Below are 14,745 nucleotides of genomic sequence, written 5' to 3' on the forward strand. Positions count from 1 at the left end.
AAGGTCTCTTAAATCCTCCATTAAGTACAAAAGATGACCCATAAAGAAAAAACTAAAGATCTGAACCATTTAGCTCTAACCCTACTGAGATCATCTTTCATCCCTTAAAAAGTTCTCTCGTTTTTTTTTACACACCACTCAAAAGATTGCAAGGGGAATGACACTGAAATGTTTTTTTCCGACTACCCATAAGTGGTGCACTAGAGCTAACAAGAGAAAGGGCACCATAATAGAAGGTGCTTTGGAGTTTTAACTACCTTCTTGCAAAAAGAACACCCATTTTCCAGGATTTCCCCCATTTTCCAAGGTTGTTATAATAAGAATCCTCCTTGTTTATTTCAAAAAAAAAAAAAAGAATTCTCTGCTCGTCACTTCTCTAGTAAAAAATGCAACTTTGATAGAGGCATTAAGGGTTTCTAAATCTGCTTCCAGAGGAAGTTCCTGCTGTCAGGAGAAGTGTTGACCAGCTGAAAGTAGAACAATTTCACCAAAAAAGCTCCAATTAGAACCCAGCTTCCTCACCGATTTATAAATACCCTCAGCAGGCCTTGCAGTGTGAGAGATACTGAAGACGATTAATGTATTCATCGACCTCCTTAAATTGTGTTTTTTTTCTTGCGATTTTTCATGTGCACAAAGAAATTTCACTCTCATTATTTTCTCTTAATTGATCTATATGCCAGTGTTGTTTTATGTTAGTGATTTGGGATTCTTATATTTGGTTTGATTATCTTAAATTTCAGGCTATTGCCACTGCAAGGATGAAAGGAGAATACCCAGAAAGAATTGGACAGCCTGAATGCCAGGCATGTTTTTTTCTGTCTTCTTTTCTTGTATGAGTAGCGTGCTTTACACTTTTAAATTATCTCTTTCCTTCGAATTTCAGAATAAAGTTTCACTTATCTTTTCTCTCCCCAGCTAGTAATGTTAGCCTAACCACATGACGGGTTAATTTATCATTCAAATGAATTCTAAGAGAACTTTTTTATTTTGTGAAAGAACTTTTGATTTTTTCCCTATCATAAATTGTCTTAAATCGCCTTAAATTACATAGGACTTTTGCATATGAAGAAATAGTTTTTTATTTTTTATTTTTTGATTTTCTTTCAACTGAGTGAAACTGTCTAAAAACATACTCTTTTAAAGTGCTAAACCACCTAATTTGAATTTTCGAAAAATATATCTTGACAAGAATTAGTCAAATTGTTGACAATGACTGGAGGTTGATGATGTTGTTGTTATCTGATTTTTAGTGCATATCTACCCCCTAGGGATAGTAAGTTATTTGATTCAAGAACTTAATATACTGAACAAACAATCCATTTGTTGCTAATGATAAACAGTGTAACTGAGCTTGTTGGTACTGCACTTGATCACTGTTTGATTAAAAAATTGGGTGTAGGTACCTAATATATGTTTTATGTATGAGGAAGAGAATAGTGGAATAGAAGATATAAAGGAAAGGGGCATGGAGGTGAAGAATTTGGAGGGAGAATAGAAAGATATTTACAAGGCGAGAGTAAAGAGAGGATATTATTCCACAGAATCATTTTTTTTTTAGATAATATTATTACACAGAATCGTGAAAATTATTAATCATTAGGCCCAAGCTTACTTTATAATTTATTTATTGGAAGCCTTAATACAGGTTCTAACTTCAATTAAGTGGAAAAATAAATAATGGTAAAGCAAATTCAAAGCTCCCAAAAATTCTAAATAATTAACAAACTTAAATCTCATAAGAAGTCTTAAGATAGAACAACATCCAATCTCTTGATGTCCTCATATCAATTTCCTATTTAGGCTTTAGATGGTTCTGCATTATGCTCCTCCATTTGCGAAGATCTCAACATCTTTGAGTTAAAATGCAGATAATCATCTAAAGGCTTGTGGTTCAAGTTGCGCAACAAATCTTAATCAATCCAGACAACAATAGACTGAAGAAGAATGTTCCACTCAACAAGGTACTCAAGGACACTACATCTGAAAGGTGGTAACGACATTCAGGTTCCATGCTACAACCTCGCTTGCAGGCAATAACATTTACTTGCAGTTATCAAGGCTTGCACAAATATGAGAAAACAAAGCAAGAGGCTCCAAGAAACCTCAATAAGATGATAAATTACCGACTTCAAAAATGTCAATATGGTTAGGTACATCAAGAAGATATTTAGTTGGTTCATTATTTGAAATACAAGGAATGGGCCAAGGAAGCAAGTACACAATGACTTTGGCAAAGCATTAATCATCACAAAGTTACCAACTTGGGAACTCCCTTAAATAGAAGAATAAAAACTAATAAGGTCTTGGGATTTGGAAATTATGTGAGAGGTTTAAGGGTATGATAGACAAAGGGATGGGATCGCAAGACAACCGGGTACATGGTTTTTTCCTTATCTAAGTGATCATCATCACCTGATATTCAATGGGATTTAACAATTTGTGTTTCAACAACAGACGAATCATAAGATTCTTGTAAGACAACAAGGCACACTGCGGGCACTAAAGGAGCAAGTACCCTACTCATGTCAAGGATGATATTAAATTATAGAACTTCTTGATCCACTAGGCAGTCCACTTGGACGAGGAATGAAAATAGTTAGATGCTTGAAAGATAATAGGTCTAGCTGTAGAAAATGGTCAACAAATTGACTTAGATCGAGTAGGTTCTCCTATGAAAGGCACTTGATGATGAACTTGAAATATTCTTTTTGATTACGAGTGCCTTTTCAGAGCTACTTTCAAAGAGTTTGGGAGACGATAAGGAAACTCCATTTTAGTGTTACTCTTAAAGTTGAACCAGGTGACCTTGTTGATAAAAGGGCATTCTCATAGAGCTGAAGTCCTGCTTGATACGGCTCAAAGTTCGCAGCAAGTTAATATGCAAAACTATATTGAAACCACAAATTTGAATGCAAAAACATCTAGGTGAAAGCAATATTGATTGAGAAGAAATGGAATACTTGGCATACAATTGGACTATGGGTCCTTTCTCTGTTCAATGATTGCTTCTAATAGCATCTTGGGTCCCATAATGATATCAAGTGGGAGATGAATCCCTCATCTGTGAAGCAATGCTGCTTCCAAAGTGGTGTAACACAGTGGTCAGGGTTTAGAGTAATAAGAAGAACAAAGAAAAAGGAAAAATTCCAATTACCATAAGAGAGTCCAGCAACAACAACAATCATAGGTTCCATAACAACCATCATAGGCTTGTTAGGCTTTCAATTCAACTAGAGGGAATTAATAGTTCTTATTCATATAGTCTCTTTTTCACAATTATGAACCAATCATGTATTTATAGGATTTCTACATGGCTTATAATCTCTAGAATCCTAAATAGGAAAATTTAAAAAAAAAAGACTATTTAGTAAATAAGAAATGAAGTTCCAACAAGATATAATAATGAGAATTATGCTAAGATATAATAATCCAACTGGTGATTTTATGTAGTAAAAGACTGCTAGATGGTCCTACATCATTCTCCCTCTCTTTAAAAGAATTTGTCAAACAATGAATCTGAATGTAGTCAACAAGCATATGCAAACCCATAATAAGAAATTGCTCTTTACTTGCTGATGAAGTGCTTCAGTTTAGATGATCCTTCCATTTCAGGAGGAACCAATAGAAACTTGCAGCAATAGAGGTAATGTATCCATTGCAGCAATAGAGGTGATGACAGTGAGTGCTAAGAACCTCGGTACCTGTAAAAGCAGTAATAGAAAAGGTAGGAGGTTCAAGGCTTCCTTGTTTAGGAAACTTAGTAAGAACTCAACTAATATTCATGTGACTAGTAAATCAAGTAATAAGTATTGTGTCAAGAGCTTTTTCTAAATGAAAGAATGATTCTTGCCTCGGGGCTGTAAATTCTTAACAAGAAGAAGATGGCACTTAGTTTTAGTGCAAATCATGACTTAATCACGAACAATAAACTCCTCGCCCTACATTGCACAACACCATTAAACTTATAGTTTGCATTACTAATTGTAATCTTTCATTTAATCTTAGTACATGAATAAGGAATTTGTTGGGATCTTTACTTTCACATTCAAGCTTATTTTTCTAATTTGCATTACTAATTGTAATCTTACATTTAATCTCAGTATGCAAATATCAATTTCTTTGATAGAGTTTGGGATCTTTAGTTCCACAATCAAGCTTATTCCTGTGATAGGGGAAAATAGGCATCTTCAGTAACCTGTAAACTTGCCTGTTGCATATTTTTTTTTTGTATTTGAGGAGCACCTCCTTGGTGCTTTTTAATGAGTTTCATTTTTTTCTTGTAAAAAATTTTATATTTTTCCTCTTCAAGATCCTTGATGCATCCCTGACAATTCTCTTGCCTCAATCCCCCTGCGCTTCTTAAAGTGGCAGGCCCCATGATTGAAGATGCTACTCACAGAGTCTGCCACCTTTTCCTTCTGAGATGATAATGGAGGTCTACCTACCTCCTACAAACTTTTTGAATTGGAGAAACTTAATCCTAATGTCTCCCCAAAAATTGATTGTAATCAGAAATCACACTCTCTATTTGTGTTAACTTTCTTTTTTTTTTTTTTCAATAAAATTCCAGCAAACTAACTGGAATAACAATCAGCTATGATCGTAGGCCTTGCATGCATTATAAACATTGGAACCACTCAATAGATTCTTGTATGTTACAACATTGAATCATATTTATACCGCTTCCACATTTAAATGAACTATGAGACAAATTCAAGCCTGATTGTACTGTTGAGTTGTTTCAATTACCAGTTCCTTTGTTTGTGAAAATATTGGTTTATGTTTATATTTCTCAACTTTTAGATAAACTTTGGGATGAATCTCAGATTGATAAGGCTTTTTAAAATACATGATTATGTTTTTTCTTTATTAATCCTACATATGTAAATGTTAGAAAAACCAATTGAATCTGCTGAAAGTTTTTGAAGCTAAGTTGACTTATGTTTGCATATATTGAGTCTGGTTCTCTAATAGTCTGCTTTTTAACTGCTCTCCAGTACTATCTGAAGACAGGAACTTGCAAGTTTGGAGCAACATGCAAATTTCATCATCCTAGAGAGAAGGCTGGCATTGCTGGAAGGGTGTCTCTAAATATATTAGGCTATCCTCTTCGCTCGGTTCGGATTCTGTCATTTATTTCATGCATATATGCATAATATATTTATTGAATATTGTGATTTTATTATGTTATCTAGAAATTACTTTTAGGTGTTTACAGATATCCCTACACTTACATAGGAAACTACTAGAGCTCTTAAATTGAAACACTTAAATGAAGCCAAGCTTGGTAAAAATAGACTGTTGTGGTCCTGGGGTTATGATATGGTTATAGGATGAGATATGTGGAGTTAAGGTTATTAGAGAGAACCACCAAACTCTAGGGTTAACACTAGACCTTTTGTTAGTGTTATTTTTCTACTTAATTTTATGGCTGCACTTATATATATCTAGGTAAGTCAAAATCCTAACCCGTTCTCTTATTACCTTGAGGCAAATATTCCTATTTTTAAACTCCAAGTTCCTAAATAAAATTCTAAACAAAATTCATTTTTCCTTTCTAAGCTAGCTAAGCTAGAAATATAGACCAACCTATTTAAGGTTTTTCAAGATTATTTTCCAAAGTCAAATTCTTCTTTCTCCAAGTCCCTCCCCTGTTGTATTGTTATTTTCTCTTTTCTTTGCAGATAACTAGGATATAACATTACTTTGCTCTTCTGATGGTGCTTGTCTGCAAGCACCAAAAGATGGTGCTTGTCTGCAAGCACCAAAAGATGGTGCTACTTGGTTATCCTAAATCTTGGGGTTGAGATTTGCCACCTGATGCTGCCACATTCTGTTAGTTTCCGTACCTTCTTTCTCTAGCTCTTCTTAGTGCAAGCCAGACTAGCTTCCTTGACTAGATTATTTTACTTTCTGATGCAGCTGTTGTGTGAGATTGTCAATGTCACAAATTTCCATAATATTTTACATTGAAAGCACAGGTTTTACATTGAAGTCCAACTTGGTGAATTCCCATCAATTGAGGATGGTCCCCTGGTTGTCTGCTGCAGGGCTGGGAATATGGTTGTGGATCATAGATGCATTTTCTTTGGGCAAAAGATTTTGCAAAGTACCAATTCCTATACTTACTGTCCCAAAGTCCTTAGGCGTGTCTGTTTTTTTCATATAAGAAACATGGGAAAATTAGAACACCGAGCTCTCTTAAGTGCTTCTTATTGGGTATTCTGCTACACAAAAAGGCTATAAACATTGAAGTGTGGATGTCATATTTCTGTAATTTGAATCATATTTTTCTCTAGACCAGTTATCTCTTCAAGGGGGATTAGACGAGGAAAAATTAACTTTCCTTTATCAACATGATTCTTTCCTTCCATACCTACCTCAAGCCCTAGTGAAAAGGGTGATAGTGAGAAGGTTGATAGTCCAAACAATCTTGTTCATAGCAAACTTTATAAGGATGATATGAGATCTTACTCCGGCACACACAAGATTGTCAAGTAGAGTTTACTTAATTTATAGCAGATACTGGATTTAGTTCCTGAAAAAAGTTTGGTGAGTTTCAATGCTATTCTTAACTCCCTTAGCCTTGATTCCAGTAATGGTGATTTTGATATTCCTATTGTAGTTAGAAAAAGGACTTGTACTTGCACTAAACATACTAAACATCCTTTCTATAACTTTGTCTCCTATAATTCTCTAGCATCTGCTAAAAGTTTTCTGTATTCTCCTTGTCTTATACCTCTATTTATAGAGTTTCCAAGAAGCTCTAACGAGTCCAAAGTGGAAACTAGTTTTGGATCACAAGATAAGAAGCTTTGGCAAAGGACGAGATATAGGAACATGTTAATCTTCCCTTGAGAAAGAAACGAATGGGCTGCAGGTGATGTTTACTGTAAAATATGAAGCCAATGATAGATTTAAAGCCTGCTAAGTGGCGAAAAGGAATGTTTACCCAAACATACAGGGTTGCTTACCAAGATATTTTACTCCAGTTGCAGAAATGAATCATGTAAGAATTCTCTTATCATGTGTAACTAATTATGATTGGTACTTGCAGCAACTTGGTGTTAAAAATTCTTTTCTGCCTTTTGGAGGAAGAAGTTTATATGGAGATTTCCCCTAGATTTGATATTGAGGGGAGTGAGGGTTAAGTGTTGCATGTTGAAAAAAGCAGTGTGTGGGCTTAAGCAATCTTCAAGAGCATAGTTTTCCAAATTTAATAGTGTCATGACTTCATTTGGGTATCACCAAAAAGCAGTGGTGATATAGCAAGGATAAAAGATGATATAGAAGAAAATGACAAACGTAAAGAGGTCTCTTGCTTGAGAATTTGAGATCAAAGATTTGAGCAATCTTGGATATTTTCTAGTTATTGAGGTAGGAAGATTGGAAAGTGGAGTTTTTATCTCCAATTGCAATAGATTCTAGATCTTCTCAAAGAAAATTTTATGTTGGGTTGTAGACCTGTTGACTCTCCTATTGAAATAAGTCACAGGCTGCAGGGTGATGTTAGTAATCTAGTTGACATTGGAAGGTATGAAGGCTAGTTGGGAGATTGATCTACATGTCACATACTGGACCAGATATAGCATATACTATAAGTGTGGTGGGCTACTGCATGTATGAACCTCAAGAATCAAACATAGAGAGTTTATTGAATTCCTGAGAATTTCAAGTCTGCTTCTAGAAGAGGCCTACCTTTTCCAATTATGAGCACCTCAAAGTAGAAGGATTCATTGGTGCTGGTTGGGCTGATAGGAGGTGTACATACGGCTGTTGCAATTTTATAGTTGCTAACTTGGTTACTAGGGGAAGTAAAAATTAGTATATGGTTGCAAGATCTAGTATAGAAGCAGGATAAAGAGTAACAGCACAAGGTGTGTGCAAACTACTATGGTTGAAAAAATTATTACAAGAAGTGAGGACATTAGACAAAAATGTCGAATGCTAAACTATATGAGAACGAGTTAGCAACCCGGATTGCACATAACCCTATCCAGTATCATAGGAGTAAATATATTGAAATTGATGGACATTTTATGAAGTAAATGATAAACGTAGTGGTAGTCTAAATATCTATCATGTGGCTTTCACCAAGGCCTCAATAGTAAATAATTCCATGGGTTGATTTGCAAGATGGGCATGAGGGTCCTATGCATCATCTTGAGGGGTAATGTTGACATGGGAAGTGTTAACTATCACAATTCCAGGACATTACCTATAACTCCAGCGTCCTCATTTTCCTTGTTGTATCGCCAATATCTCTCAGTAAGGTGAAAGTATTCTCTTTCCAATTTTGTAATAATTCTGTAACTATCTATAGCTTATTCCATATAAGATTTACTAGTATCTATGTGCAAAGGTTCATATGATAATACACAGAAAATCCTTCTTCCACTCTCTGTTCACTTTTAAGTGTCATCACTTTCTACAAGGTGCCAATACAGGATGAAAACGAGCTGTCATATAAGTTGACTTCTAGAATGTGAGAAAATCGGATAGTGGCTTTGCTTAAGTTGAGTTATTTCCATTTTGTGATTATATTCTTGGCAGAAGCTTAGAATTGAGCTATTTCCTTCATTTTTATTTACTGTGAATTGCAGCCCATTTCATTTATCATTAGTACACCTAGGTGCTTATCAGTGCGTGATATAATTTACCTGTCAAAAAGTAAAAGCTTACAATGGTTTGGTATTTAGTTGGGTGTGACAAAAATCAAAAACAAAAGTATTATAAATTTAGGAGAAGGTATCCCTTTTGCTTTGTGGAAAGGGAGGTTTACATTTAGTTCTACGATTCAAAGGGAAGCATGCCTACCTATAAAGCTCAAAGTAATAAAGCTATCCCCTACCTCATCTATTTTACCTGTTAGCATGAAGTAATAATGCTGTCTTCTACTGTATCAATGCATGGTTTTCCATGGTTTCGGGTGATTAATTGTGTTCTGTATTTGGGTATTTTTCTGATCATGCAAATGTTGTCACCATCTGGACAAGATTCTTCTGTGGCTATGCTTGTGCTGCTTGTGTGTGGTATTATTCACTTGTTTTCCCTCTGGTCTCCTGCAGAATGAGAGTGAGTGTGCATATTATTTAAGAACTGGGCACTGCAAATTCGGCAGCACTTGTAAATTCCACCATCCTCAGCCAACAAATATGATGGTTTCTCTACGTGGCTCGCCGGTTTATCCGACTGTACATTCTCCAACCACGCCTGGTCAGCAGTCATACCCAGGAGGAATTACAAGCTGGTCAAGAGCATCTTTTATTCCCAGCCCACGCTGGCAAGGTCCTTCTAGTTATGCACCTCTAATTTTGCCTCAGGGAATGGTATCAGTTCCCGGATGGAATGCATATAGTGTAAGTTTTCCACACTCCTTACCAATCAATTGAAGGGATCTCACTACACATGGTTCTTCATATTAGTTGGTGATGTTCTTTGTTTTCTGTGAACCAATTTAAAGAGCTGGAGCTACATCGATCATGAAATAAGTTATTTTAATAATTACATCTTTCCTTTGGTTTTGCATGTATTCCTTGCGATTTCATTTTCAATGCTGAATATCTGTCTATCATTTATGGAAAAGAGTTTCCTGATTTACTGGTGGTTGAAATTGTGCACAAACAAAATGATATTATTGCATGTTAAATTTTTAGATATTTAACTTTCTTTAACCCATTAATTTTATTCATTCTTGCTGGGGCTATTTTCCAAAATTCTAATGACCATTAATTTGTTGTGGATCTTTGAGAAATTGATACTTATTAGCTAGGTCCAATCTGTTCTGATCACCTAGAATTGTTTATTTTCTGCTATGGATATAGGCTTGGCAGCAACTAATTTTAAGGTGGCTTTCAAGTGCTCTTTTATGTGGTCGGAGGTCAGCCATGAAGTTGAACAAATATGGGCTATTTGCATAGATGTGCTGGTTGTGGGAGTTGAATTAGCTTTAATGGGGATGGTAGTAATGGAGATGGCAGGGAACTGTTGATACTCTTGATGGAGAAGGTCATAGAAGTATTTCTGGAAATGTTAGAAGATACTGAGATTTTGGGCTCTGTTTAGTAGTCTTGAGGGAAACAAAATTCCATTCTAGAAAATTAGGTTTTTTCTTGTGACTAAAAGCTTACTGTTACACAATCAAATATAATTTGCTTATAGTAGAATCTTTCAAAGATAAACTGCAGCCGACTGCATAGCATTGATGTGGAACTCAAGATCAACAGTGTAATTCAAAACTCACACGTATACAATTAGTACCAAAAACTTATTTTCTAAATAAACCCTTCTCTCTTAATGCATAATCAACCTGTAATTAGAATTAAGGTAATAGGGATAAATGAATTGATTAGAACACTGCAAGAAAAATCTTGATAAATTAAAATCAATTCAATAAATGAGATTGATGAAAATAGTACAAGTTACCTTGATAAGGAGATATTAATTTCCCACTCAATAAGAAGGTTGAAGAAAACTCACTAGTTGATAAGGTAAAAGTTTTATATTTTATTGACTTTAAACTTGAATTCAGAGTTCTTACAACCAATTCTTGAGACATATTTATAGTTGAAGGCTAAGAGAAAAAGAAAGAAAATCTCCTAATTAATCACAAATACTTTTCTAGGAAAATAATAGTTGAGACAATTAAGAAAATAATTATAACAATTAATGGAAATATGATTGCCTATCTTGAGTTAAAGAAGATTTCTTGCCAATTGTGTTGAAATGTTGTCGTCCCTTAAAAGATCTCTTGTTTTAAAGAAGATCTCTTGATTTAAAGAAGTTATCTTGAATATTTCTTAATTTAAAGAATATCTCTTGATTCCTTAAGAAAGTGAATCCGTCCATGATCTTGTGAATCTGTTCATGATCTCTTCATATATTTAATATCCTCTTTTCGAAAGATATGATCGAATTCTCTTGACTTATAAGACACTTTAGTGCACGTTTTTCATAAGGTGTAAGACAAATTGTTGACTGCCTCTCCTTTTGGTTTAATAGGCTCAATTTCCATCTTCTAAGGCCTTCCAATTTCAACCCAATGTCTTCTTCTTCATGGATCCATCCCTTGACATAGACTTGAAAATCTCTCTTAAGTTTATTGGTCCAAGATATAGTGATATTCCATCCATATAGCCCAAGTACACCTTGAAGTGGATCCATCATATGCTTCTCTCCATATGGACTTGGTTTAGCTTGAATTGGATCTTTTCTTTTATTTAAATGGACTAAGCCGTGAGGCTCCTTTCTTGTATGGACCTTGCCATATCTTCCATGCTTTATGAGACCTAAATCATGGCCTCCAAGTGTTGAAGGGTCCAAGCTATGATCTCCTTGACTTGGTTGGTTTTTTTGAATAGTTCAAGTTGTTTTTTTTTAAATAGTCCAAGTTGTTTGTGCTCACATCAAGTATAGACCTTGGACCCATGGGATTATATTCCTTCAAAGCCTTCTTTCAATACATCAAACAAAACCCCAATTGTTTCCATCTTCCTTTTGCCAGTGTATTTTAGAAAGTTAGGATTCCTTAAAAGTAAAGATGTTTGTGTGAACTGCTACTCTGAATAGGCTCAATATTAATGAGTTGCTGCAAATACATTGGCATAATCAAGCAATTCCACTAGACGTTCATACTATATGTCATCAAACTGAGGAGTCAAATAACCATTTGTTTTTATAGTGCAATATGGGATGGGAGAAAGTTATTTGGAATTTTTATGTTAGTTTGGATTATTCCTCCCACCCTTAATGGAATGTTTTGTGAGTTAAAATCTTTAGACTTAAGGTGAGAAGGAAGCAAAACATATTCGCCTCTTGGCAAGATTGTGGACAATATGGTTAGAAGCAAAGGACTTCTGAATATTGTTCCTCTCCTAATCAAGATATGTGGGAGAGGATGACATTTTGGCTTCTCTTTGGGCGAAGGCATGGGAATTTCTAGAGAGTTTAGACCTATAAGCCTGGTGGGATGTATCTACAAACTCATTGCAAAGGTGTTAGCAAGAAGGATATCAAAGGTGCTTAGTGAGGTCAATGGGGAATGTCAACATGCATTTGTTGGTGGGAGACAAATTCTCTTTTTTTGAAATAAAAGTAATGCAGTATTATTAATAAAGTACCGAGTAGGTACACCCATATACAAGTGATTACAAGTCAATCAAAATGTCAAAGACAGCTCTAAAATCCTCGAGCTTTTTAATATCATGACCCAAAAGTATAGAAGCAAAAGAGTGGATCCAAGTATCTCTAATAGCAGTAAACTCTTTCTCAATACCCTCAAAAGTTCTCAAGTTTCTTTCCTTCCAAACTACCCAAAAAATAGAAAGTGGAATTAACAGTAACAATTTGGGAGACAAATTCTCGATGCAATGATGGCGGCATATCAAACGAGTGACGATTTATTAGTTGAGAAAGGGATGGGTTATTATGTAAACTTAATATGGAGAAGGCATATGACAATGTAAATTGGAGTTTTGTGGAGTATATGCTAATGTGATTGGGTTTTAGTTAATGGAGGTCTTTCAAATTTCTTTTAGGCTTCAAAAAGTTTAAGACAAGGGGACCTTTATCCCCTCTTTTATTTATAATTGTTATGGAAGGTCTCAATAGGCTGTTGGGTAGGGCTACTAATTTGAATATGATGAGGGGTGTTTTGGTGAGAAGAAAAGATTCTTTGAGTGTGTCACATTTATTCTTTGCCAATGATACATTAATCTTCTGTCAACCGGACTTGAGGAATTTTCTACATTTGCACTGTGTACTTGTGTGCTTCCAAGCTGTATCGGGACTTAAAATCAATCTAAATAAATTTGAAATGGCTAGAATTGGTGGCAATGTTGAAGCTGCGATATTTGCTAGAGTTTTGGGATGCAAAGAAGGCAAATTCCCCTTCAAATACCTGGGGGTTCCGTTAAGTGCCAAATACAAGAATCTTCTTACTTGGGAACTGGTGATTGAATTGTTTGAAAAAAGACTTGCGGGATGGAAGATGAATTTTCTTTCTAAAGGAGGTAGGTAATCAAAAACACTTTTGTTAACATCCCGATTTACTACCTCTCTACTATTACTATTCCCGTGAAAGTTGCAAAGAAGTTAGAAGCAATGCAAAGTAGATTCTTATGGGGTGATGAAGATGGGGCCCGTAAATATCACTTGGTGAAATGGGAGGATGTCAAAAAACCGGTAATCTATGGTGGGTTGGGAATAAAATCTTTGACTAAAATGAATGAGGCTCTACAATGGCTGTGGACGTTTTTAGGGTTGGAATGAAGATTATGGAGAAATATTGTGAACGCTAGATGGGGTCATTACATGTCAAAAAAGGAAATTAATAGAATACATATCCCTCATGGGAGAGGTTTGCGGAGGAAAATTGTGAGGCAATGGCCTAGTTTCCAGCAATGCATTAAATGGAATCTTGGCAGAGGGAATAAAATTAATTTTTGGGAAGATGACTGGCTAGAAGTGGGCTGTCTTATTCGCAAATTCCCCAGGATTTACAATCTGGCACAATTGGAGAAAATGACTGTTGAGGAGGCATATCAGATTAACAGGGAGAAAGTTGAACGGACAATTAACGCCACAAGGAACTTGAATGATTGGGAAATCAGCAAGTATGACGATCTATTGAGGATATTGGATTCACTGCAGGTGAAGGCCGCGGCTGACCAGGCTGTGTGGAAATTGGAAAAGAAAGAGGTTTTTACTCTGAGATCCTACTACAGATTCTTGAATGCAAGGGATGATCATGTTTATTTGAATTTCCCGGCTGCTCAAATATAGAATACGAAAGCTCTTCCATGTGCTGCTTTTTTTGCTTGGGAAGCATGTTGGGAGAAAATCTTAACTATTGATAATCTTAGAGCTAGAGGTAGAATTCTGGTCAATGATTGCTATTGCTGTCTGCGGGCAGAGAAACTTGTAGCCATCTCTGTTGTGGTGTCCCACCATTTATAATATTTGGTGTATGGTGTATGGTGTATGGTCTTTTGGGGATTAATTGGGTGATGGCTGTGTTGGTTATAGATGAAATTTGGGCTTGGGATGGATTATGTATTAAAAGAAACATTGTAAATCTTATCCCGTTGATTGTTTTTTGGGTTATTTGGAAAGAAAGAAATTCTCGTGCTTTTGAGGGTGTTGAGAGTAGTATATCTGATTTGAGAGATAGGTGGATTCACTATTTTGAGTATATTTTGTTAGGTCAAGACATCATTAGTGAGGATGATTTTGAAAATGTCATAGACACTCTAATATTACTGTAAATATTTTGTATACAGATGGTATCCCTTATTGATACCTTATGAATAATAATATATTGCATATTTTTTATTAAAAAAAAGGCGTGGGAAATGCTCAGATATTGCTATTTCTATGTTACATGGAAACTGCTGGTGGTAATCTTTGATCCTCAGTGGGTTTGGTTGTAAGTCTTTTTTGTGTTTTTTAAGTTTTCTCTTAGAAGGCTCTTGGAGGATATTTATTCTCCATGCTTGTAACTATATCAATCTCATCTTAAATAATTATTCCAATTATTTCAAAAAAAAAATTTCCAATTGATGAAGAAAAAAAGAAAGAGAAGGAAGATTGTGAACATAAGCATAAGAAATCATAGAGGTTCTGAAATACCCATAAGGAAAGTGGAAACCTGATTTTCACATTTCAGTTTATTCCGCTAGGTGCATTATATAAAACCATCTAATTGAATGTTGCTTGATGGACATGGTTCGAACTGTTTGTTGA

General features: G+C 35.2%; 1 protein-coding gene across 8 annotated transcripts in view; it reads left to right on the top strand.

Annotated features, from left to right (window-relative positions):
- Positions 1-14,745, top strand: part of LOC110816315 (zinc finger CCCH domain-containing protein ZFN-like) — a 30,068-nt gene that overhangs the window by 11,837 nt on the left and 3,486 nt on the right. For 7 of the 8 annotated variants that reach the window (XM_088219351.1, XM_088219347.1, XM_088219363.1 and 4 more), the window contains exons 3-5: positions 744-806; positions 5,001-5,120; positions 9,072-9,362. In XM_088219351.1, the coding sequence (XP_088075477.1) occupies positions 744-806; positions 5,001-5,120; positions 9,072-9,362 (474 nt within the window). Of the gene's footprint in view, positions 1-743; positions 807-1,871; positions 2,008-5,000; positions 5,121-9,071; positions 9,363-14,745 lie in introns of those variants that run through there. The other variant, XM_088219392.1, reaches the window with a different exon arrangement.

Source organism: Carica papaya, chromosome 1 (assembly GCF_054855325.1).
Source record: "Carica papaya isolate Zhongbai chromosome 1, ASM5485532v1, whole genome shotgun sequence".
Taxonomy (NCBI): Eukaryota; Viridiplantae; Streptophyta; class Magnoliopsida; order Brassicales; family Caricaceae; genus Carica; species Carica papaya.